We start from the raw sequence: 27,103 nt of genomic DNA on the forward strand, positions 1-27,103 counted from the left end.
AGAAAAATGTATTCTAACCGGACCGTTTATATGTACCAAATTATTTTCTTCGGTAGTACGAAAGTCAAACCTAGTCAACGAAGTTGGTTTCTTCGTGTCCAAACAGGCGGTAAAACAAACAAAAGGAAAAAGGGCGGAAAGAGAAGAAACTCTGCTAGGGTTTCTATTTTCAAGTCATTCGAACTCACGGGAGGATAATCCCTAATTCTCATTCATCCGTGTTCGTTCGTATACCTTCCTACTTATCCATTTTCCATCAGATTCCTCCTCTACCGGAAGGTTAGTATCTGGATTTCGATCCATTGCGTAATTTCATTGCTAATCGTATTCGTATAAAATGAAACCCCGTTCGTGTTAAACAATGGTTTTTCAGTTTCGTATTCGACATGGCTGGGCTGATCGAAAGCTTAACTTACCGAATTCTTCGTGGGTGTTTGACATTCCGATTGCTTCGGATGGAGTGGCTTTCCTGGCAGTAGACAGAAAGCTGGCTTCTTGATGTTTATGTTAGTCATACTACAAACAAACTTAGAACCGGGGAAGAAATAGAAATGTAACTTTTTCTTGGGTTTCGGGATATATCGATATGTTATTTAAGGGTTTGGTTATCGATTCGATATAAATGGGGGATTGGGTTTGATTAATAATATTTCTTGCTGGCGGTTGTTTTTCTGCTGGCATGAAGATTCTTGAATTTCCTTTGGCTTAAATAGGTTTTCAGATGCTTTAAATCGTTGGTTGGCTATTTTTTTCCCGAGGTGTTAAAACTGAGTACTTTGTCTGTTTTTCTTTTTGGAAGCACGATTACATGTGGTTTATGTGCACTATTTTTTTTTAATAGTTTTATTATTTGTTTGATATTCCATTAATTCGTTCTTTTGGGTTTTCTTTCATAGATTATGTCTGGAAGAAATCGGGGACCGCCCATCCCACTAAATGCTGTGCCTCACGGTGGATTACAACCAGTTCGTGAACCTCCTTTTGCCAGAGGTCTTGGGCCATTGCCACATCCAGTGCTTCTTGAGGAAATCAGGGAATCACAGTATGGGATGCATCCAGGGTCCCTTCCTCCACACCCTGTAATAATCGAGGAGCGTCTTGCTGCCCAACATCAAGATATTCAAGGTCTTCTTCTTGACAACCAGAGGCTAGCTGCGACCCATGTTGCGCTTAAGCAGGAACTAGAAGCAGCCCAGCATGAGTTGCAACGCATGGCTCATGTTGCTGATTCGTTACATGCAGAAAGGGATATTCAGATGAGAGAATTGTATGAAAAATCGGTAAGACTAGAGGTTGATCTGCGAGGTGTTGAGACTATGCGAGCAGAGCTTCTACAAGTTCATTCTGATGTCAAGGAATTAACTACTGCAAGGCAGGAGCTCACTGGGCAAGTACAAGCAATGACACAAGATTTAACTAGAATTACTGCAGATTTGCAGCAGGTCCCTGCTTTGAGGGCAGAAATTGAAACTGTGAAGCAGGAATTACATCGTGCAAGGTATTTTGTGGTAGTCTTTTGGATTGTAATTGGCGATTAAGTGTTTTTTTTTGGGTATATATATTTTATAATTCTGATTAGCATGTATATATTTTGCATATCTAGAGTTGCAATCGAGTATGAAAAGAAGGGATATGCAGAGAATTATGAACACGGTCAGGTCATGGAGAAGAAACTGGTTTCAATGGCTCGGGAATTGGAGAAACTTAGAGCTGAGGTTGCTAATGCAGAGAAGAGAGCTCATGCTTCTGCTGCCGTTGGTGGAAATACTGGTATGCACATTCTTTTGAGTTTCTAATGGATATTGGCTATTCTGTTTTAACCTAAGATCATATGTATCTATTATCTGGGGTTGAGAAGATTATTTTCATTCTATCATCTGAGAGAATGTGCATGTCGGAGGGGTTAGACTTGTGGTCCACTCTTTCTGATTAAAGAAAATTATAGTTATATAAACTTCCCATCATGTGAACAAAGACAAAGATATTCGCAATTCAATGTGATGCATACTATTTAGAGCTTAACCGTGGTATTTACTCCATGGTATTCACACGTCAGTTGCTAAACCTGCCCCTTATATTTAGATGCATGGCTGAATCATCACTGTGAAGAACAGTTGATAATTGAAGTGACATTATTATAGAATTAAATTTTGGAATTGTGGGCCATTGCCCACTAATTTATCGAAATACTTTCTACCATCAATTTGATGATGACAGTATCTAATAACAATATTTTCCCGCTACTTGATGTTGTATATAATATTGTTGCATACACGAGTTTGGTTAGGATTAAAGCTCCTCATCTATATTCACATTCTTGTAAGCTGTTATTCGTAGAGCTGAATTTAAAATATGATGGAACAAAGGTTACTTTTCTTTAAAGGGGAAACAAGTTTCATTGATGAATGAAATAAAGGGAGTAAGAACACCTAACCCTTTTAGTTACAAGACAACTCTCCAATTTGGAATCAATGAAGAAAGACTATAAGCAGAAAAGACCAATACAGCAGATGAAGCATATCAGTTATCAGAGGTAGAGAAGGATTCCTCGGATATTTTGCCATTCCTCTTGCCCCGAAGAAACCAAAGGAAACCCTGTTTAATGCAAACTACAATATCTTCTTCACGCCTTGGTAGGGATATCCCTAAAAAGTATAGGCAAGAATGTTTTATGCTTAAGTCAATGACCATCCAATAGCATCAAGGATGATTACCCAAGCCTTAGGAGCAAAGGTTACAGTGTACACAAGGGTAGTCAAGATGTCAGACCCTTCTCTACGTTTCCTCATTTATATCATTTATCCTCTTTAAAAATTTGTCGGGTGTCGGAGTTTTTGGTCTGGTTGGGGAATTCAGTCTCTTTTTCCTTTGGGTTCCTTAGGTCTTTGTCTAATAGGGGATCGACAGAGGTGGCCTCTCTTTTTTCCTTGATTGAGAGTTTTGACTTTAGGCTTGGGAGAAAGGAAGTTTGTGTGTGGAGTCCCTACCTTTCAAAGGGCTTCTCGGGCTTCTCTTGTAAGCCTTTTTTAGGTTTTTATTGGATCCCTCTCCCGTTGTTGAGTCGGTCTTTGACGTGTTATAGAGGATTAAGATTCTATAGAAAGTTAAGTTCTTTTCTTGGCAAGTTTTGCTTAGACGTGTGAACACGATAGATAGGCTTATGAGAAAGATGCATTCGCTAATGGGGCCTTGGTGTTGCATCCTTTGTCGGAAGGCAGAGGAAAATCTGGATCACCTTTTCCATGAGTGTTAGTTTGCCAAATTTGTGTGGAATGACTTCTTTCAGGAGTTCGATTTTGCGCTTGCTTGTTAGAGGGATGTTCGTTTCACGATTAGGGAGTTCCTCCTCCATCTGCCTTTTAAAGAGAAAGACCATTATCTTTGGGACGCAGGGGTTTGTGCGATTTTGTGGGATCTTTGGGGGGAAAATCAATAGTGTTTTGCGGTGTGGAAAGAGACCCTAGCGAGATGTGGTCCTTAATGAGGTTTCACGTTTCTCTTTGGGCTTTGGTTTCGAGGATAATTTGTAATTATTCTCTTGGAAACATTTTACTTAGTTGAAATCCCTTCCTCTAAGGGGTTTTGAAAGCTCGGTGTTTTTGTATTCCTTTGTATTCTTTCATTTTTTTCTCAACGAAAGCAATTGATTCTATATAAAAAAGAAGTTTACAGCTGGAGGGACTCATAATACACCTACGCGTTTGAAGATGATTTTCTATATTAATAGAACCAAGATTAAGTTTCTATAGAAAAGTTTTTATCTTCTTGGAATAAGCAACTGTCCAAATCACCCACGTAGGACTAGAGGATTCCACTTGATCTCCCATGAGAGATTTAAATGTAAAAGCGTGGGATGGATCAATGGGCCATGATGAAGAGTCAACATTCGGAGAGTTGATAAGAAAGAATGGACTATTTTGCTATCTCTAAGTCATTTAGATTGGGTAGAAGGTTGGATTCCCAATTGTTGCGAGACATTCCAAACTTCGACAACCATACTATATGCACGTTTGTTAAATGTACAAGGAGGGGAAAATTGATGCTAGGATTCCAGGACTCGACCGAGAATCATGACAAAAAGAAGTAGAAAGACCATTACCAAGACATCTTTGAGCATGACTAGCCACAAGATGAACGGTAGAAAGTGAGATTTGTTAAATCCTATATTAATAGGATGTGGTCAAACTTGAAAGACAATTAACCTCTGAATAATAATTCTTAGCAACAATAAGTTTGTGCTAAAGAGAATTATCTTCATGTAAGAATCTCGAAACCCACTTTGCAAAGAGGGTTCAATTGCGACGCTTAAAGTTACCAGTGCCAATGCCACATAGTAGTTTGGATTACACGACCTTACTTGAACAGGGTCTGTTCTATAGGTTGTACATCTGTGTCCTTGAGTTCTAAAGTTTGGGATTACGTAGTTATGTTTTGTTAAGGGACACATAAATAATGCCTGTACTAAAGAAGTCTTTCCTTAATCATAGTCAAAACGTCCTGTTTCTTTTGTGGAATCAAATTGCACTGTTCTTTCTTATAGAAAGGTTAAAATACTATATTGGTTCTTGTACTTTGGGTTTCATTCCATTGTTGTCTTTGTACTTTCGAATGTCCAAATTTAGTCTTTGTACTTTCCTAATCAAAACCCTTTTTTGGAATCAACAAACTCAGTCCAATGATTGATTCTAGATGAGCTTAAATCTAATTAGAATCTGGTATGTAGCTGAAAAGTGGATTGTCCTCTGATTGAAGAGCTTTGATATGTTTTGTGCAAAATATCTCATTAATTGAAATATCCTGTAGTTCATATTGTCATATGTTCTCTCTGAACCTGATAAATAATTTGTCTAGCTGCTGGTTATGGTGCAAATTATGGCAATGCTGATGCTGGATACGCGGGAAATCCATATTCTACCAATTATGGCTTGAACTCCGTAAGTTTTCACCCTGTTTATTACTTTTGCTGTAGGTTGTATACACTGTTGTGTGCTGTACATCTGGGAAAGAAGAAAAGTATAACATGGATAACAAATGTTTATGATTCAATTTTTGGTATGAATATTTCTGAAAAAATCATGAAAGCAATGAAAATGTGGATTAATTTTTTAAAATCATTAACCTTTGATATTTCTCAAATCGGTTAACTATTCATATATGAAGTTAATTTTTTCAATTAGATACAAAGTATAATAGTTATTTTATGCTTCACACTACTAATTTTTTTATATATATCAGGTTAATATTATTTATATATTCTGTGCCGCTCCTCACAAACCTCTCTCTCCCCTTATGTTCTTGGCCAACCCCATCAGGGACAAAAAAAGCAAAAGTAAAACCAAAGATAATTACAAGCATGTGCTCCTATTATTTGCTAATAAGACACTAATTCATTTTTGAGAAATTAGCGTGTTGCCGTGTTCGTGTGTCCGTGTTTATGCCTATGCTTCTTAGCCTCTCCCCATTTCCCTTCCACTTTGCGCTAGGCTCTAGACCTGAATTGTGTAGAGCATTTGAAATCTCTGCCAAACCAACCAAGTACAAACGAAGCAGAAGTGAAATCAAAATATTTACAAGCATGTGCTCCTATTATTTAAAAAAATTAAAGGGGTTGCTATTTTATTGGACTGTCTTTTTGTATGCCCCTACAAGTCTAGGTTTGAAGAAGAAAAGGGTTTTCCATAAAACAAAGTTGACTCATACACCCGAAGCCTTTTTGGAGTATTTGCAATTCAGTACAAGCATGTTGGGTTTTAGGGGTCTTTGCTATACTTCTCATGTACCATTCCTCCGTCTCTTCCTTGATTCCTATATTTTTCATTCTTTTGAATGGTATATTATGGTTTTGCTGTAAATTATAGGTGCAGTCTGGTACAGACGGTTATCCTCCGTATGGACCTGGATCTGTTCCCTGGGGTGCATATGACATGCAACGGGCTCAAGGACATAGATAGACTGATGCATTATGTCCTGCTAAGATGTTTCTTGCAGAGGGATTGAGGTTCAAATCACAAAGCATTGATAATTAGGTCTGAATCTGAAGTGTTGTTTTGTGATAAACATTTTAGGAGGTTTTCTTATTAACAGTTTTCAAGCTGTATTTGAGCTAGACGATTAACTTGGCCTGTTGATGCAATATGCTACTTTTGTTTCAAATTATATATTGTCCCTGTATATGCCTTTCTGCACATTCCAGATGCGATATTTATTTTCACTTTGATTTTGGTTTTCTGGTACATTGAAGATCACTTTTTTTTTTTTGAATTGCAAATCTACATTGCAATTCTTTTTGGTGTGCAAGCGCAGATTTGCTTATACATTTTACTGAGAAGCTTCAAGGATGTAGTTCTAAGAATTAGATAGGCTAGGTTGAGTTCCCTGTTCACCTTGTGGGATTTAGTCTCTCTTTTCTCTTTATAGAAATCTGCACATTGGAGGTGGATCAGTGATTTCCCTTTTTCTTGGGGTTTTATTATGTTAAGTATCTAGTAGACAAAGTTTCCTGTTGTTAACTGAACAAGTGATCTTGGTATTTGATAACCTTATTGATGTCCAGAAACCTTTTTTTCTCCCTTGACTTCCTTTAATGCTCTTGCGCAAATGTCAAATTGCTGGATCAATGTCTAACAAGTATATTATTAGTTCTTTGTTGTTGTTTTTTTTAAAGGAAACCACAAGAGGGTTTAGAAATACAAACTTAAAAGGAGGTGTTAATGTGTGCCATACCCCAAGCCCATGGAAAAGCCGAAGCCTGTCACAATTAACACCATACCTTGGGAGTAAAAAGGAAAAAGCCACAAAAGGTGGATTCAGTCTTTGAAGTGTCCCTTGAACAATAGCTTGTGGTGCCAAATAAAAAGATGGTAGCTCTCTAGATGACGTTAACGTGATGACCTTCCCAAGGGTAACAAGCCAAGAAATGATCGGAGTTGTTTTCAACATCCAAAATTTGAAGAATAAATGATGGTTTGAAGAAGAAGAATAAATCAACTTTAGGGGAGTGAGGTGTGGACCCTTGGGATGTTTGGTCCCACAAAATGTCACGGGTTCAAATCCTGTCATCCCTACCTATTACTTATCTTCTGAACAGTAACGAGGAATCAATTGAGATAGAATTCGAATGATGGAGGTCAAATGACAAAATCCTTTTGTAATTATTGGTTAGGTCGTACTCGATTGGAGTCCCTTTCTTTAGCCTTTTAATTTTTTTTTAAAAAAATTATTTAAAACGCCCTTGTATTTTTTTCCTACTCGATGAAAGGTCGATTTTATAAATTTAAAGAACATGTGTGAGATTCTCGCTGTGGGAGAGCTTTGAAATGTGCATGTAAGACATACTACTCACCAATTGTAATTTATGAAGTTAGGGCAAAAGTTGTCTCTGCAATGGATGGCACACAAGTAAGCAGGAGCTGCATTTTCCCCACGTTGTTCTGTAATTTCTCCCTTATGATCTACTGGTTAGAAAAAATTTGATTACATTTATTTATTTCTCTTTCTAGTGTAGTAAAAGGTCGGCAATAATCAGATTTATTTGTAATCGTTGGAGTATAATTTTTTAGTTTAATTTTTAGATCTAGACTTCGACCTTTTATTTAGGTTCAATTTTTTCTTTAACTGCTATTGCTTCGTATTCTTCCTATAATGTAGTTTTTCCCCTGAAGTCTCTGTAGCTTTTAGATCTACATTCCATCCCCATCTTTTCTTTTTTAGATCTCTTGGTGGATTGACATTTCAGTAGAGATGTAAAGGCCCTAGGATTTAGTGGAGCGGTGATTGCTTTCCAACTTTTTGAACACTCACCTATGGGTATGAAGTACCTCACAAGTTTCCAGATTATTTCTAGGTTATTAAATATTGTCTTGTTGAGAAGTTATCTCATTTTTTAATCTGTTGGTGGTCAAAAGGTGAGATTTTTGAGTATTCAGGTTTCACACAAACAGGGAAAGTAGGCGGGGATGATTTCAAATGGATGAAGTACATGACTTTTCCTCTTGAACTCTGCCTTGACTTAATGTCTTTGTAATTCTAATATTTACACTTGTACTCACTCTGAACTTTTATTGTGTTTAATACATCTTCATGAACATGGATGTGGTTGGGAATCTATTCAATCCATTTAGAGAGTAGAGTGCCTTGGGAAAGGATTGTACCATATTCTAAAGAGAAGGTATAAAGTGGCATTAAATATGTGAAATTGCCCGCTAAAATGGACATGTAGAGATAGTTTATAGGGAACCTGATTTGAAACTCTCGATTCCTTTGTCTATCATGTGTGTTCCACTCATTTTGATCTTTTATCGTCTGTGTCCTTCCTTTCCTTGCCAATTAGATTTTCAGGCCTTAGAACCCAGACATTAAGTAGAAGAATAGATAGATTTCTATGCCTTAGAATCCAGAATTTAAATGTAAGAATCAATGAGCTCTGTGTCTTCAAACATCTAAGTCAGTTTATAACCTACATAAGCCTAAATGGAATCCACAGGATTTTTGTTGGACCACTCGGTAATGATTTCCCTTCTTTTTATTTGGTTGGCCTGTCATTTAGGAGTGTACAATTTCTTTAAGTTCATTGTCAACACTTCCCACTATTTATTATGGTCTATTCTGTTATTGTATGGTTTTGTTACATATATGTCTGTCTCTTTATTTTTTGTCTCTTCCATGGATGATTTGGGAGAGAAAATATTACATTTTCTGTTCTGTATTCTCGAAGTACGAAGAATGAATTTCGGTTGTAGCCCAAGTAATGTACTGCAATCATATAATCTTGCAGTGGGCTAATTAAGTGAAGTGAGTAGGAACAATAGGTATAAATATGGGGATCTCAAGCTTTTCTGGTGGTACTAAAAGTCTCATCCTCACATGGTTTTAGGACAAAAAAGAAAAACAAAAAGATTTACAGAAACGTAAGGAAACACTCGATGTTTCTCATCTGCTCTAGAGAATTACAGCAAAGAATTGAGAGAAGCTTGTTTATTGCGTGAAATGGCTGGTCATTGCCAAGACAGTTCAACAATGGAGCCACATGATGAATTTCAGTCAAGTAAGTGTTTATCTTTTTTCTCTGAAAAAAAGTGATCACCTATTATCCGAGTCTCTTCCTTTTCCTTGCCCTTGTAGAAAGCTTTAGATCTGTTTTCTTTGTCCACATCTGTTGCCTGATGGCACTCTCACTTTGCTGCCTATGGTAGAACCTCGGTACCCCTTGATTGAGGTTTTGTGTGCAATGTGCATCTTTCTCCTCGCCGTATCCCTTGATTGAGGTTTTGTGTGCTATGTGCATCTTTCTCCTTCCCTTCCATCTCCTTGTATGATCACTTCTGAGATTGTAGGTTTATTAGGGGTTTTATGTACAATAGTATCAGGTTTGTGTACATCAATGATTTCAATGTTGATTATATTTTGATTAGATATGAGATGTTTAAGTTATATAGTTTGAACTTTCTTCCTATCCTGGACGGTGTTGTTGCTAGAATATGTAGAATGGTTTATGGAAATGAAAATTGTATGTATTTCATTCAAGTGACCAACTAGTGGTATATTTTAAAGGAGTATAGTTATATGGTTCTAAGGCAAATCTTACGTTTCAGATTATAGAAGCAGTGAGAAGCTGGAAGACATGTCTCATTTGTTTGGTTAGAAAGCATTAAAAATGGTCAAATCTGCTGACTTTTTGCGTGGCATCCTTTACAATTTCTCATTATTTTGGGAATTCGTTGTGTGTATTCAAATGCAGTTTCTGCATTGTTTTCTCTTTGGACTGTAAATAGAAAATTTTCCCAGTTTAGTAATTAGAGATATTTGAAGCAGCTATTTCTCTGACCCTTTTGTTGATAGGTTAATGCTCTTTTACGAATTTATTTCTTTTCCACATTATGCAATCCTCTGCAATATTTTGACCCCTGTTAAAAATCTTCTAGGAAAAAATTGCCAGTAGGTTTGTGTTTATTGATCTGAAATGCTGATGGGAACATCGTATTGAACTTAGCTTATAGCTTACTACTTATTGTTTCGTAAACTTTCTAGATTTTAGGATATCCAATCGTCCTTGATGCCTCTTTCCATCTTTTTCCCATCTAGACAATCTGTAGTATCTGAGAAAGGGAACAAGTTGCTTTTTAACTTATTGGAGAAGCTGTTTCAACAACAGTGTGAATTATCAGCATTCATTTCTTCATCCAAGTATATAATTATGTTTTAGTACTTCGGCAATTTTATGTTGAATTTTCTTGGAAGCCTATAATGATGTCTGTTATGGTGTGCATTTGTTTGTTTTTAATATTTTCTAATGTAAATTTTCATTTGCACGGTTCATTAGCAGGTTTGTGGGCCTCCATGATCTGCTTCATTTATGGCTGTGAACTGATTTCAGATTGTACTGAGTCTGAGGTGGGTGCATCTATTTGAGCTATCTTCAATTGTTTCCGATTATATATATATACATATGTATGTGTGTGTGTATATATATGTATATGCATGTGTATATATGTATACATGTATATGTGTGTATATATATGTATATTCCATCTAATATACCATGCAAAATACAACTTTATTGCAGTTACTTTTTAAAATGAATTCGTTGTTATTAATATTATTGAATCTAATGAGAAGCTAATTACAATTTAAGGAGAATGAAATACTAAAAAAGGGCCCACTAATAACTAGTATAAGGCCAAATGAATAATGAAGAGCAGAAAAACATACAGTAAAGTTACCCTCCCCCAGTTTTATTTTCAAAAGCTGTGTTCCTTTTCTAGAATGACAACGAAGCTAGTCAACCATAGAGCATGACCTTTCTTGCAAAAAAAGAATTTTGAACAGACCTTTGTACTCCAAAATTTTACCATGAGTGGCCCCAAACTTTAGAAGAGAAAGGGGACAATTATGAAACGTGGTTAAGATCCTTTGACTCTCTTGGTTTCCCCATGTTAGTTCTCTCATGGAATGTTCAGGGTATCATTGCTCCCCCCAAAAGAATGTTGGTTAAGGAGTTAGTAGTCAAATTCAATTCGGATGTGGTCATTCTTCAGGAGACAAAACTTAGCAAAATTGATAGAAGTATTGTGAAGTCTGTTTGGAGTAGCCACTGTATTGGGTAGGTGGCCTTGGATGCCTTGGGCTCGTCCGATGGGATTATGGTTATGTGGAAAGAGGATACTATTTTTGTGCTTGACTCTGTCCAAGGTTTGTTCTTTATCTCCATCCATTTTAATTCCAATTTTGTTTTTAACGGATGGATTCTAGGGGTCTATGGGCATTGTTCCTATAAAAAAAGAGATGATTTTTGACGGGAGTTGTTTGATCTTTATGGGCTTTTTAACGACTCTTGGTGCATAGATGGGGATTTTAATGTCAGTAGATGGGCTAATGAGAAAAGTGTTGGTGGTCATGTCACCAAAAGCATGAAGTCCTTTAATGCTTCAATCAAAGAAATGGACTTAGTCGACGTCCCGATGAGAAATGGTTCCTTCTCTTTGTCCTGTTGGGGGCTAGTTACATTGCCTCGAAGATTGACCGTTTTCTTTTCACAAAGTGATGGGGGGATTTGTTTTGTAATGTGCTGGCTGATAGACTCCCACGTATAACGTCAGACCATTTTTCGATCCTCCTTCGTTTGGGTACTCAGTCTTGGGGTCCTACCCCATTCCGATTTGTAAATATGTGGTTGGGTCACCACTCGTTTAGCAAAAACTTGGAATCTTGGTGGAGTGATATGAATGTGGAGGGATGGTCAAATTATGCATTTATGGAAAAATTGAGAGTTTTGAAGGGCATCCTAAAAAGGTGGAGTAAGGAAGTGTTTGGTAACATTAGCAGCCAAAGAAGACTTTATCTGATAAGCTTGTGAACCTTGATAAAATAGAGGAGATACTTTCGTAAGAATATAGAAAGGGAAGGGACACTTGTAAGGCTGCTTTTATGTAAGTTGTTTTCAAAGAGCATTGTGCTTGGGTTTAGAAAAGTAAAATCTTGTGGTTACGAGAAGGGGTTGAGAATTCTAGTTTTTTCTACAGGGGGACATTGGCTGGAAGAAGCAAAAATGTTATTTCTATGCTTGGGAACACTGAAGGTTGCTTTCTCCTTATGGAGGAGGACATTGTTGAAGAAGTGCTTGTCTTTTATAGTAGGTTATACAGGAAGGAGGATAACACTTGGTTTATTGTTGAAGGTTTGGAGTGGAACCCTTCGAACTCCTGAATGAGTTTGGCTTTGGAAACTTTGTTTGAGGAGGTTGAAATTCGGACTAGTGTTAATGATTTGGGAAACCTTAAGTCGCCTAGGCTGAACGATATGACGGGGGAGTTTTATAAAAATCTTGGAACACTTCGAAAGGCGATTTATTCCAAATGTTCCAAGAGTTTTTTAAAAATGAAATAGTTAATAAGCGTTGCAATGAGACCTACATTTGCCTTATCCCTAAGAAGAAGAAGGCAACTAGAGTTTGCGAGTGTAGACCTATAAGCTTGTTGACCTCTCTATACAAAATCATCTCCAAGGTGCTAGCTAACAGGTTGAAGAAAGTCCTTCCGTCTACTATTCATGACTCTCAAATGGCATTTTTGGAAGGTAGGCAAATTCTCGATGCTATGTTGACAAATTTGGAATGTTTAGAGGAATGGAAATTGACTGGAAAGAAGGGAGCTCTCCTAAAACTCGATCTTGAGAAGGCGTACGATAAAGTCGATTGGGCCTTCTTGGACAATCCTTAAGCTTAAGGGGTTTGGAAAAAGATGAAGAAGTGGATTTGGGGTTGTCTTTCTTCAACCAATTTCTTATTAATTATTAATGGAAGACCTGGGGGAAGATTAAGGTGGGGAGGGGTCTTGTCAAGGGGACCCCCTTTCGCCCTTCCTTTTCACTATTATGGGGGATGCTTTTAGCAATCTCGGCCGATATTGTTGGGAAAAATGAATGATTGAAGGCTTCTCTTTTGGAAATCCTTCAATCAAATCACCCACTTGTAGTATGCCGACGATACCTTACTGTTTTGCACTTCGTCTGATGGAAACATAAGGGCTTGGTGGTCGATTGTGAATTTATTTCTTTTGGGTTCGGGCCTCTCACTAAATGTCTCCAAAACTTCCTTAATCAGGGTTAATCTTAGTTTATAGGAGACTGTCTATTGGGCGTTCTCTTTGGGGTGTAAAGTGGAAAAGCTTCTCTTCAACTACTTGGGGTTCCCCATAGAGGGAAAGCTTGGGGCCAAGTTGGCTCGGAAAGCTCTTGAGGAGAAGTTTATGAAGAAGCTCGACAAAAGGAGGGGGTTGGTCCTTTCCAAAGGCGGGAGGCTTGCTCTGGCCAAGTCGGTTCTCAATAGTTTTCCGTGCTACTTCCTTTTCCTTATGCTAGCCCAGTGAGTTCTATTAATCGAATGGAAAAGCTGATTAGAGACTTTGTGTGTGTGTGTGCAGCAGGAGACCTTTTTTTTTAAAATAAAAATCTCAGTTTATTGTGGGAGATGGCAGAAACATAAGATTTTAGGGAGGGAGGTGGTGTGCTTCTCAACCTCTGGCAACCTTGTATCAAGAATCTATACTATTTCTTCAAAAAAAAAAAAAAGTGGTTGTGGCTTATTGTTGAAACGAATCGAACCAAGCTTGGGATTTAGGGTTGAGGAGGAATCTTTTCGATAGAGAATTTGTTAGCTCCATTGCCCTTCTGTTGTTGTTGAGTTCTTGGGTGATGAATGGAAATAGGGATAGCCTTCGGTGGAAGATTGACTCCTCAAGCAAATTTTCTACCAAATCTACCTTCCTAAATCTGACAAAGGGGGCCTTGAAAGGTAATTTCCTGATGGTTAACCTTGTGCGGAAGCTTAAGATCCCCAAGAAGGTGAAAATTTTCCTGTGATGCCTTGCTTATAAAGGTCTTAATACTCATGAGAAGCTTCAAAGGAAGTTTCCTACGGATCCTTTTCCCCTTCCATATGTGGTCTCTGTCATAAAGATAGGGAGGATATGGACCACTTATGTCTATGTTGTCTGGCGCAAAAGGATGGAGCCTCCTTTTAACGTTTTTGGGCTTGCTATTTGTCTTCCTAAGAAGATTGATGATTGGATGTTGAATGGCCTTCATGGTGGAAAGTTTGGTGAAAGGGGCAAAATCCTTTGGAGATGAGCGACTCGTGCTCTTTTGTGGTGCCTTGGAACGAAAGGAATAACATTACTTTTGAAGATAAGTTTAATTCTTTTGATTTTTTTTGGGCTTTTGTGTTCAGCATACAACCTCTTGGTGGTGCACAAATTACCCCAAACACTTTTGTAATTACAACCTTCTTATGATTGTTAACAACTGGAAGCCTCTTCTTGTATAGTTCACTCGTGGGAGGGGGTTCCTTCTTCCCCCTCTTCCCCGGCCCTTATGTTGTGTTTCCTCTTTTTTTTTATGAAAATATCTCTCTGTTTCTTATAAAAAAAAGATCCTTTGCCTCTCAACACAGCTATATAAAATTTTGGGATTAGAACTCGAGTGGTAAACTTCTAGCGTCAATCTTTCCATAGGCACCCAAGCAAAGAACCAAATCATCTTTTGGATTCTGGACTTCCACATAAAATAGAGAAAAAAAGGTGGTGCAGGGAGGAAATAGTTGTAGGAGATAATTTAATGGGCCAAGATCTTTAACCTAGAGAAAGAGCAACCATCTAAAGCAAAGGTTTTTTTTTTTGAAACGGATATGGAACTTTTCATTGATATAATGAGAAGAGCAATAGCTCAATTACAATGAGATAAAATACAAAGAGAAATTATCATACCAAAGCAAACAAGAATTGAAAACTGAGGATTAACAGGTGCACCCGGATATATCAACTATGTTGACACCCCCAAAGCACCCTCATCATTTTCAATATGATACAAGAATTCAGAGGATACGAACAAACTAAATCACTTGACTTGATAACATAGAGAATAAAAATGCATTCCAATTAAGATAAATATTCTGGATAGAGTAATTTTCAAATTGCTTGGATTGTGAGTGGGGTTAGTTAGACTTATAGGTCTAAAGTCTTTAACCTGTGACGAATCAACCTTCTTAGGAACCAGGCAAATAAAATTTTCCTTGTTACAAGCATTCAGCTTTCCATTAGAGTGAAATTCCTCAAACAATTTTTGAATGGCAGCCCTGAAATTCTACCGAAATTCAATGAAAAACTCTACTGTAAAACCATCTGGCTCGGGAGCTTTGTTTTTCCAAGAGATTTAATTGCTAGAAGGATCTCCTCGCTTCGAAAAGGGGCAATTAACGCTGAATTTTGAGCAGCCGACACATGATTCCAAGTAATATCAGAAGGAATGGCTCGATAATCTGGAATTTTCAAATACAAAGAAGCAAAATAACATATTATTTCTGATTCAATCTCTTGGTAGGATTGAATTGTTGCCCCATTGCTTGAAACTAATTCAGTAATCATATTCTTCCTTTTTTTTGCTGAAAGAAATCTATGGAAAAAGTTGGTATTTTCATCACCAAACTTTAACCAATTCAATTTGCTTTTTTGAATTAAGTTCCTCTCCTTCAGAAGGTATATTAAATTCATAAGATCTCCTCTGATGACTAATCTAATATCCATTTCAATAATTGAAAGGTCTTCTCTCTTGACTTTTGAATAAAAAAAAGGTCAACTCAGGTAATAAATCTTTCTCTTTTCTTTTTCTTTCTAGCTCATATTTTGCAAATCAAGATTTAACTTTACCTTTTACCTTGTGCAACTTGAGGTCTATTGTAAAACCTGCCTAACCTTCTGATTGATCACCATTCAAGCTTCAGATGCATCCTTCTATATTCATTTCATTTACCTATCAAGAACTCCTCATCAATCTCCATATGAATCTTGATTAATGCCTTATCATCACAAAAAGGATTAATTGAAATGTTTCCTTGGAAAAAATCTTCTACATTGCCATAAGTAGTATTGAAAGTAGAAGAAAGAGAAGACACAATATTTACGCGGAAAGCTCTAGAACAGGGAGAAAAAACTACGATAGAAGAGTACTATTTATTATTCTTTTTCTTATGTACAATACATGAGAAGGCATAGGTATAAATAGGCTTGTAGGAAACCTAATATAGAATATGGTAAAGTAAAAAGATCAAAATGCCCTTGGGGCTAATACATAACAACCTTTTATTTTCAACACTCACTCCCAAGTTGGGGCGTAAATATCAATAAGATCCAACTTGCTAACACAAGAATCAAAGCTTTGCCTGAGTAACCCTTTGGTGAGAATATCAACAACCTATTGACTAGAGGGAATGTAGGGGATACAGATACTACCATTGTCTAGTCTCTCTTTGATGAAGTGTCTATCGATTTCCACGTGTTTTTTCCTATCATGTTGAACTGGATCATTGGCTATGCTTATCGCTACCTTGTTATCACAATAGAGCTTCATAAGAAGATTACCGTCTTGATGGAGATCAGACATAACTTTCTTCAACCAAATTTCTTCACATAATCCCGGACTCATAGCTCTGTACTCCGCTTCTGCACTGCTCCTAGCAACCACACCTCGCTTCTTCTTACCTATCCGAGTAACAAGATTACTCCATACAAAGGTACAGTACCTAAACGTCGATCTTCTATCTATAACAGAACCCACCCAATTAGAATCTGTGTATGCCTCAATACATCGTCTGTTGGTTTTCTTGAACATCAGACCCTTACCTGGTGTAGTTTTTAAATATCTCAGGATTCGATCTACAACCTTCATATGTTTTTCACTAGGAGCTTGCATAAACTGACTAACCATACTGACAGCGTAGGATATATCTGGTCTAGTATGAGATAAGTAAATCAATTTTCCCACTAGATGTTGGTCTCTCTTTATTGACAGGTACTTTGTTAACAAAATCTCTCAACTTAGCGTTGAATTCTACACGAGTATCAATAGGTTTAAATCCAGTCGTACCTGTCTCTTTGTAACAAATCAAATGCCATATATTTCGTTGAGAAACAAAGATCCCCTTCGAGTTGATTTTGCCCTGTCAAAAATACCTTAATCTCCCTAGGTCTTTAATCTCAAACTCTTAGCCATTTTATTCTTCAACTTGATAATCTCAGCAGCATCATCCCTTGATAGAACAATATCGTCTATGTACACAAACAACAATCCTCCCTGATATTGACCTTTTTGTGAACAAGGTGTGATCAGAATGCCTTCGAGTATATCCTTGGGACTTAACAAAGGTAGTGAACCTGTCAAACCAAGCTCTCGGAGACTGTTTCAAATCATATAGAGACTTCCTGTGTTTACACACCTGATGATCAAACTGAGTTTTAAAACCAGGAGGAGGACTCATATAAACCTCCTCCTCTAATTCTCCATTTAGAAACACATTCTTAACATCGAGTTGATGGAGAGACCAATCTTTGTTAACAGTCACTGAAAGGAGAACTCGAACAGTGTTTAACTTTGCTACAGGAGAAAGAGTCTCTGAGTAGTCTATTCCAAAAGTTTGAGTAAACCCTTTAGCAACCAATCTGGCCTTGTATCTGTCAAGAGTTCCATCAGACTTATACTTTACGGTGAACACCCACTTGCACCCAATTGTCTTGTGCCTTTTAGGAAGAGTAACACGATCCCATGTTTTTCTCAAGAGCTCTCATCTCTTCCATGATTGCAACCTTCCATTCATGAACCTCCATTGTCTCATGTATACTGATTGGTATTGTTACTATAGTGAGAGCCCTGAACTCAGAAGATAAATTACTGTAAGATAGAAAGCTATGCATGGTATACTTAGTACACGACCTAGTACCCTTCCTCAATGCAATGGGTAGATCAAGAGAGGCATCATAACTCTCTTTTTTGTCAGATCACTCATCAGTAAGAAGATACTCAGTTTCCTGCAGTGGAGTTTCATCCTCTGGTGCTTCTTCCAAAGACTCACCCCTACCTACAACTTTGTCTGTTTCTGGAGTTATCACATCAATTTTGTCACTCCCAATCACATCCACATCTCATACATCACCATCGATACAAGCATCAGTATTACTAGAAGTTTGTTATTCTCACCTACAACACATATATCACTCGCACCATAAACATCAATATTATCAGAAATAGGAATACCTTGAGATGGTGCTGGTTCCGATTCATGGACTGTAGCTGGAGATGCAACAGGTGGCACTATTTCCTTTATGAGATTTTTCCTGTAGTACGTTATCCAAGGAACCTGTTTGGTAGGTAGGATAGTATCGTTTGTACCCAAGATAGGTTCAGGAAGCAAGTCCAGAGGAGTTGAAGATGTGGACCAATTAGTCTCTCCACTAGTATTCTTCCCCTGAAGAAGACTAATGGGAAAGAAAGGTTTATCCTCAAGAAATGTGACATCCATAGAGACAAAATACTTCCGTGAAGATGGATGGTAACACTTATACTCTCGCTGGTGAAGAGGATACCCGACAAAGACACATTTCTGAGCACGAGGGGTAAATTTAGTGCAATCAGGACCATGAGTATGGACATAGTAATGCACACAAACACACGAAGAGGAACATCAAGAATAAAACGTGTGGTTGGGTATGACTCTTTGAAGCACTCGAGAGGAGTTTGAAATTGGAGATTACGAGAAGGCATTCGATTGATAAGATGTGCTGTAGTCAGAACAACATTCCCCCACAAGTACGAAGGAAGGGAAGTAGATAACATGAGGGACCGATCAACCTCAACCAGGTGACGATTTTTCTGTTCAGTTATCCCATTTTGTTGAGGAGTATATGCACAAGAGCTTTGATGGACAATTCCTTTAGAAGCCATAAAATCATGGAAGGTGTTGTTAAAGAACTCACGACTGTTGTCACTACGAAGGATGGCGATTTTAGTGTTAAACTGTGTTTCCACAGTCGTATAAAATTGTTGGAATATCGATGGTACTTCTGATTTATCAGTGAGGAGGAACACCCAAGTCAGACGAGTGTGATCATCGATAAAGGTCACGAACCATCGCTTTCCAGAAGTAGTGATGTTTGAGAGACCCCGAACATCACTATGGATAAGAGAAAAAGGTTGAGATGGTTTGTAAGGATGGGACATGTAACACATCCTGTAAGGTTAAACACTCAAAAGGAGAGAAACGACCCTTTCCTGCAACAGGAACAAAGGACCCATCTGCAATTCGAATTCTCTCATTACCAGTACTTGAATGATATAAAAGGAGCTGATTAGACGAGCCAGTCAAATGATATGTAGCTCCTGAATCAAGAATCCAGAGTTTTTTCATTAATACTAAGAAGGCTGAAAGACTGAAACGTCAATAGCATTGACTCCGATAGTACCAGGGTCATTCTGTTATTCACCTGAGGTTGAGACTGAGAAGCACCACTCTTTGAATCACTCACAAGTGCTCGGCCAGAATTTGGCTTGTCGTTTGAATGACGATGTCTACTATTTGGAGGACGACCATGTAACTTCCAGCATTGATCCTTAGTATGCTAAGGCTTCTTGCAATGTTTACATACGAGAGGAGGTCTACTATTCTACTTGTCACCATCAAGTCCAGATGACTTTGCACTTAATGCAGCGGAATTTGTGGAAGAAACAATGGTATTGTTCATGAAACTCGATCTATCCTCCTCTAAACGAACCTCAGAGCAGACTTCCATGAGGGAAGGTACCGGTCTCTGTCCCAGTATTCTACTGCGCACAATATCAAACTTGGAATTCAATCCAGCCATAAAATCATCAACATATAAGTTTCTTCAATATTTTTTAACACTGAACTCCATCGTACGGACAATCCTAGACAATTTCCCGAAATAGATCCATCTCTTGCCAGAATAGAGACAATTTGTTGAAATAGGACATCACATTTATCGTTCCTTGTTTGCACTCATGGATTTGTTTACACAAAGTGTATGATCGTGATGCGTTCTACCTCTTAGAATATAACTTCTGTACCACATCCCAAATATCCCAAGCAGTTGCAGCATAAAGTAAGGGTTTTCCTATCTATGGTTCCATACTATTAGCTAACAACGAACGAAGTAAAATCTTCTCCCTTCCAAATGCGCTCTTCAGGATCACCCGGTCTCAGTCTCAGTATCTCACCAGTTAAATACCCAAACTTGTGATGTATCTCAAGGGCCATCTTGATAGATTGAGACCACAAGAAGTAGTTCTGACCATTCAGCTTTTCCCCTAGAATAACTCCTGCAAAATTTTCCATTGAGCCAGACAAAAATCTCGTTGTACGTAAAGCAGGGAAAGTAGTTACTGGATTCTCTGAATACACCGGTAGACTAGAAGCGAGATCTGAGTTAACAGGGTGTGACTGGCTGTTTGTGGCTGTCCCAAGAATTGCCCGAAGAGTTGCAATCTGTTGTTGAAGATTAGCAAATTGTTGTTGGACCTTAATGATAGATTCATTTGACACATAGCACCATGACTCCTCGGAAGTGACTGCCGATGACTGGTCGTGGTTGATAGAACGGGTTGCTGTATGCAGTGAAGAGATGAAGACTCCCCAGTTTCAAAAACATGCCTCTGGTTGTCACTACTTGTGCAACCCATGTGATTGACGCTCGGGTAGCCTACACGAGGAGCACCTGCGATCGGGTGGCCAGCAAACAGAAGACCAGCGTCGGTACTGTTGTTTGGCTGGCTCGGTTGGTTCGAAAACGCTGGACGGTTCACTACAGGGGTAATATTGTTGCTCGAGTGGCTTGGCTGGCTCAGAAACGTTGGGGCGCTCGCGGCAGGGGCAATTGGACCTTGAGAGGCATGGCCGAAGAAAGATGTGGCCAGAGGATCGGGAGGGCTGTCTGGTTGTCATTGGTGGAACTTGTCAACAGTGGGGTTGTTGACTTGAGGAGGATCGGAAGGGCTATTCAAAGATATTGATCCACAGCCGCTTGCACGGCGGCGGCGTGGATCTCGTCGGTAGCGGCGACGCCACTTGTTTTGGTATAGGTGGTGTCGTCGGCTGCTGATGTTGGTGAAGATTGAGAGACCAATGGTTGGTTTTCGTCAACGACGGCTAGGGTTTTGTCACCATGCACTGATGCCATACTGAAAGTAGAAGAAGGAGAAGACACAATATTTACGTGGAAAACCCTAGAACAAGGAGAAAAAACCATGATAGAAGAGTACTGTTTATTATTCTTTTTCTTATGTACAATACACGAGAGGGCATAGGTATAAATAGGCCGGTAGGAAACCCTAATATAGAATATGGTAAAGTAAAATGTCCAAAATGCCCTTAGGGCTAATACATAACTGCCTTTTATTTTCAACAAGTAGTACGCCATTCATCTATTTATGGCAATCAGAGAAGGTAGATTTAAATCCAACATTTCCTTTTCTTTTCTAATCCAAACTGGAAAGGTGGGAACTTGATCGTTTTTGCAATCTTCAACTCTTCCATTTGCTAATGTTGCCTCTCCGGAAGTGGCAACTACTTTTGCATATGAACATCTAAAATAATGATCAACCGAATTAGGATTATCAACTTCATGAACATGACTTTGATGGGCAAGATGGCAACTAACCTTCAAAGTTGAACTAATCAATTCAGCAAAAGAAAGCCATCCTTGATTATTCACACCTGCAGGAAAATGAATATCGTGCCTACCTCCTGAGGGAAGGCCAAAACGCGATTTCTGCAAACCAAACAGCCTTGGATCCAAACTTTGCTAATCTTGCAATTCCCTGATCCAGCATAGCCTTTTTGGAGGAGAATATCTGAGGTTTTTCATCAGAAAGCTTATGCAGCTCCATTTCTAATCATAACATCGTTTGCATATTGAAAGAAACTTTCTGATTTTTTGAGAATTCTTCCACTAGAAAACAAAAATCCTCTTGCCAAACGCAAAAAAAATGGTCATTGATATTGCAACTTTTAACTTCCATCTTGAGTTAATCCAAAACAAGAAGAGGATATATGTTGAAAGTGGCCATAAAAAGGGAAGAAAACTCTGAAAGAGCTTCAGAATTACTGGTCGGAGGAGAAAACAGAGGAGAGAGGAGAGAGGAGAGAACATATTCTACTTTCTAAAGTGAAGGTTGAAAGGGCGGATCACTCTTCAATCTCTTTATTCAGGAGGTCTCAAGATAAAGTTGAATTTGAAAGCTTGCTAGGTTGTACGAGATCTCATACACAAGTGAAATGAAGTGCATGAAGAAGGAAAGGGGTTCAGAGAGGCTGTCGCTGGTTGTAGTACACAAATTTTGTTATTTTGTTTTTTTGTCCCCCATACGAAACAGTTTAGATTGTAGAAATTGGACGCTTACTACATTGTATTTGTGGTGTTCGTGATTTCATGGGGCTTCGTGTAGAGGCTTGGTTAAGAAATGGTATGGTAGGAGTGACTTCCTTTCTGGATAAAGGCTCTTTAGGAGAAGGTTGTCTTGTCTTCTGCCCAATCTTTTGCTAATGTCGTTGAGAAGAGGGGAAAAGCTTGCCCATTTTTATATTGATTTGGTTGGATGAAACGGAGAAGGATGGAATGGGACGCATTGCATTTAAGTTGAAATTGGAAGAGTTTCTTCGAAAAGGTAGTGCTTATGTAATGATAATTTGTGACAGCCGACAGTTCTAAAAAGAAAAACTGTCCTTCGAGTCAGGTGGTTTTATGGAACTTAAGAGTGGAATGCTTATTATTGGCAATGATTTTTTTTCTTTCTTGATAGCAGACTGGTGGGGGAAAATTAGAGCCAAGAGTGGCTTGAGGTTGGGGATCTCTGTCCCTCTTCCTTTCCAACAGAAGAACAACGCTTTACTCCAAAGTGGCTGTGGTGCTTTATGGAAGCAGGTGATCGTGAGCAGATAAAGGGTCAAGCCCTCAATACCTGGTGCTCTCTTCCTCTAAAGGTAGCTAAAGGCAGATTGTGGTTCGATATTGCCAAATCTTTTCCTCAAGTTCTTGGCCTTCGAAGCACTTCTAAGAACTCGGATTCTTTTCTGGATAGATTGATGGCTTGGAAATTCGAGTGAATTCCCTGATATATTCAGCCTTTATTTGAAATCAAATGCAACTGTTGCTGATTGTTGGAAAGAAATTGAGGAAGACTAGGACCTGGCCTTTAGCAGAGGGCTCTATGATTGGGAGATTCCCAGTTGGATCAGATCGGTAGGTTTGCTAGGTGTTATCAGTTGGGGTATGGGGTGGATAAAGTGAATTGGTCGATTGATAGCTCAGGAGCTTTTTCTTCAAAGACTACGTTTCTAGGCTTATGGAGACGGCCCCCTCCATACTCCCTCATTGACGTGATTTGGAAGTAGAACTATCCAAAAAATAAAATTAGTCTCTCTGGTCTATGACAGGTAAAGGGCTAAATACACATGATCATCTCTAAAGAAAATGCACCAACCCATCCCTTTCCCCATTTATCTACACCTGGTGTGTCCAAGAGAAGCTGAATCATCTGTTAATTCGTTGTCAGTTTGCTCAGAGAGTGGAGTTTGTGCAGAAAGAATTCAATTGGTCCCATTTTTCTTCCGCAGAGGGTTGAGGCCTGGCTGACTGAAATACTACCGGGTGGGTGGTTTAAATAAAAGGGTGTGTGGTCGTTGACTGTGAGGGCTATTATGTGGGGTTTTTTATTGGAAAGAAACCTAAGACTTTTTGAAAGCAAAACTCTCTTTTGAGCCTTTTTGCAGTAATGTACAGCTTAGTGTGTCTTGGTGGCGTGTGAGACAAATATTCTTTTGTGACTATAGCTTTTCCATGATTTAAAACAACTGGAAAGCTCTCTTTTAGTTCACTAGGAGGAGGGGGTCTTTTTCTTACTTTTATTTTGTTCATGTTGTCTATGGACATCCAAGTTTCTTTAAAAAGAAGTTTGGGTGGAAGAAAAGTATCTTTATTATGTTCTAGTTGTGAAGTGGATTGTATTTACCCTTGGTTAAAACATGGTCGAAAAGATACCCGGTCGTGTCAATTTGGTTGAAATATTCGACTACACCTGTTGATCCTTAGTTTTCAAGTTTCATATATATCTCATGTTTCATTGTAATTCGAACAATTGTCTCTTTTCATTTTATCAATGAAAAGTTTTGTTTCCGTTTATAAAAAATATGGTGGAAAGAAAAGTATGGCAGATGCATTTTAGATCATTTAGCAATTATCCATTAGGATAGGCAGGAAGCTGAAGTTTTGAACGTGCTTAGAAATGTTGGCGACTAGGTTAAATACCTTGATATTCCTCCAGGTCACCGAAGTAGAAGGGTTTTTCTGCTTAATGAATGACCTTTCGTGGTAGGTTAGCTGTTGACGATAGTGAGGTTGGGAGTTTAGATGTTGTAGTTAAGTCCACACTGAGGCTTTTTTTCTATAAGAAAGCTTGTTTTCACAAAGAAGAAATGAAAGAATACAACGGACAAAAAAAAAAAAAAAAAAGTCCACAAAAGGAGTCAAAATTTCAAAATAAGACGACCGGGGGGGTGATGATTATTGCAATCCTTGTGTACCGAGGCCCATGGAGAGACTTAAAACCTTACTAGTGTCCTCCAAAGGGCACTCAACCCCTCTAAAAATTCTGGTAGTTCCTCTCAAGAATGCCCTAAAGTTGCCCAAATCTCAACGTGCCAAAGAATACAAACCTTATCATGAAAGGGCGAGTAAGGAGAAACTTCACCATGAAGATACATTTTTGGATTGAGTCAAGCAGACACTAAACGTCTTAATGAGAAACCACATCCTTGTAGAAGATGCAACATTGCGACCCCATGAGGAAGGAAGACTTCGTCATAATGATTTGCAACTACAACTTGTTGAAAGATTGGGACTCCAAAGGTGAGTATCACTTCTCCTCGGGTTCTCAGAAAAATCCCCAAGCAAAGACAGAAGTCCTCATTTATGTTGTGGGATGTTTGGACGGCTATATTCAGATGGGTTTTATTGTGACTAATCCTTCCATGCTTTCTCTAAAGTTGTTTAGGTAAGGTTTCTCTTGAGCTCTATGGTTGAAAAGTGACGGTTGAAAAGAACAATGTTCAATGGTGAAACCCATTTCTTCTTGCTCTAGGTTGAAGGGATCTGCTTGTGTTATGCGTTCCCAATCCTCAGATGGTTACGATGCTTTTGTTTTATGTAATTTTCAAGCCAAGAAATAGGATGTCAAAATGGTGGGCCTCATTGTTTTATGCAGATCATAAACATTCTTAAGAGTTAAGATCAATTTGGAGGAGACTCGTGCCTAAAGGTCAGGCACCACTTCATTACCCTCTAAACTTGGTTCAGTAATTTTCTTTTCATCAATTAAGGAAAACTGGATTTTAGAAACATTAGTTTGGGATTACCCCTTTAATTTGATCGGCCACGATCCTACCTTTTACCAGTGCTCTGTTTTCTGTCAGATTAGACAAATGATCTCTGAAGGCACGCACTCAAAATTTGAATACAAAACAAAGCATATGAACAGCAGTTATCGGTGTCCGTGAACAGTGTTTTTTCCTGCTACCTTTTAGTTCTCCATTTTGAAAAACCTAATTTTGGAAAGTATATTCCAAATATATATATGTATATTTTTTAAATTTAAGAAAGTCATTTAAGCTTTTGGTTTAAACCTGTGCAGTTGATTTAATTCATAGCCAGTACAGTTAAATAATCGTTTTGAATAGGTATCTAATTTTTCAACAGTGCAAGAACTTCACTTCCTCGGGAAACATAGGTCTTTGAAACAAGTTTTGTTATGTACCTTATTAGTGAGTATTGATTATGTTGAACGTTTTTACTGCCTTAGTAGGCAATATTGCCAACATTTCTTTTCGTGTCTAACTCGGTTGATATCTGTTCTTAGGTTTCCATATGTTAAAGGCAGTTGAAGCTGAACTCCCAAATCTCTTCAATCTGAAATCACTGCAGCTCGTGGCTTGTACAATCAACAATTTGTTCCTTCTAAGCTCAGGAAGCAGTCTTTCCTGGCATAAATTTTACAACTAGCAATACGTCATTATGTGCTGGTTGGTGTGCACCCTTTGCTCCGGTTTGAGAAAAATGAACGGCCTATTCAAAGTTGACCTACGGTTCTTGAACATCCACAGGAAACAGGCATATGGAATAAGGCTTCAACCGTGTCGGTTGTTCGACAAAACTGATTTGGCAGAGTTTAAATTCAACCAAACCCCCTTGCTGTTCCAATTATGGAATGGGTAGGCTTGAAGTTGATTGTTGAAAGTTGAGGTAAATCAGCCCTACATCACGCAAATATCAGTGTATGTCAATTCACAATTGGTATTTTTTGTTTGTTTTTTTTTACATATTCTACTCTGAATGATTCTTTGAACCTGTGACTGTATGAAATAAGATTTATGGTCATATGCAAGGCTCTATCACCTTTTTTTAGAATCTAAATAAAATAGCAGGTTAAATTCCTAGTCGCTGTACTCATGTATTTCAAATATCGCTTCAATTTGTTTTTGTTTCAAGATTTTTATTCTCCAAAGTATACATTCTTGGAAATCTGAAATTTTGAAAATTTGAAACGGTTTTCGCTTCTAGATTCTTTACTTTTTTGTTTCTGAAAAATTTATTTAGAAATTAGAATTTCGAAATAAATGTGTGATGTCTATTATGGAAAATATATGTTTGCAAATAATTTACATGGTTTTTTCCTTAAAATTTACTAACCTATTAGTTTAGTTTATGAATTTCTAGGTTGGTACTTGTGTAGTCAATTTTCAACTTTTAATTTTGTGTAAAATAAGAATGAAATTTTAAAGCTGACTACATTGTTAGATAATATAAATACTGTTTTATGTTTTCAATTTCATCTAGCTTAGGGAATGTATTTAGTAGGTAATTTGAATTATATTTTTGAAAAAAGAATAAAAACATTTTTGGTAGGTAATTTGAATTATATTTTTGAAAAAGTAAAGAATAAAAACATTTATAAGTATGGTGTTTCAGGTTATAGGATCAATTTATTATTATTATTTTTTTATATTTAATATAATACAAATTATATGAAACAAAACAATTAGATCAAGGCATCTCATTTATCATCCCAAAAATTTTTAAAAGATATATCAAAATATTTAAAGAAAAATGGAGAAAAACATCCGACAAATTATGATCTATAATTTTGTAGGATGTTGTATAGCTAGGGTGGGTAATGGGGTCAAGGTGAGGGGTTCTCCCCATCCTTGTCTCTGTGGGGT

At 37.9% G+C, this 27,103-nt stretch overlaps 1 protein-coding gene across 13 annotated transcripts; it reads left to right on the plus strand.

Annotated features, from left to right (window-relative positions):
- LOC120085854 (structural maintenance of chromosomes domain protein) lies at positions 1 to 26,320 on the plus strand. 13 transcript variants are annotated; one of them, XR_005484050.2, is made up of 8 exons: positions 1 to 279; positions 374 to 506; positions 897 to 1,498; positions 1,604 to 1,770; positions 4,852 to 4,934; positions 5,859 to 6,026; positions 10,322 to 10,389; positions 25,744 to 26,320. XR_005484050.2 is itself a non-coding variant. In XM_090318064.1 (6 exons), the coding sequence occupies exons 3-6, from the start codon at positions 900 to 902 to the stop codon at positions 5,949 to 5,951; spliced, it is 942 nt and encodes a 313-aa protein (XP_090174190.1). In that variant the 5' UTR covers positions 126 to 279; positions 374 to 553; positions 897 to 899; the 3' UTR covers positions 5,952 to 6,233. The 13 variants fall into 13 exon arrangements, 3 of the variants coding, with proteins under 3 accessions (XP_038898004.1, XP_090174190.1, XP_090174189.1); XR_016532271.1 differs by lacking the exon at positions 374 to 506 and adding an exon at positions 10,081 to 10,182 and having other exon boundaries at positions 63 to 279; XR_016532273.1 differs by lacking the exon at positions 374 to 506 and adding an exon at positions 25,093 to 25,146 and having other exon boundaries at positions 63 to 279; positions 10,319 to 10,389.
- The last annotated feature ends 783 nt before the right edge of the window (positions 26,321 to 27,103 follow it).

This window comes from Benincasa hispida, chromosome 9, assembly GCF_027475165.1.
Source record: "Benincasa hispida cultivar pf3 chromosome 9, pf3_genome.v1.1, whole genome shotgun sequence".
Lineage (NCBI taxonomy): Eukaryota > Viridiplantae > Streptophyta > Magnoliopsida > Cucurbitales > Cucurbitaceae > Benincasa > Benincasa hispida.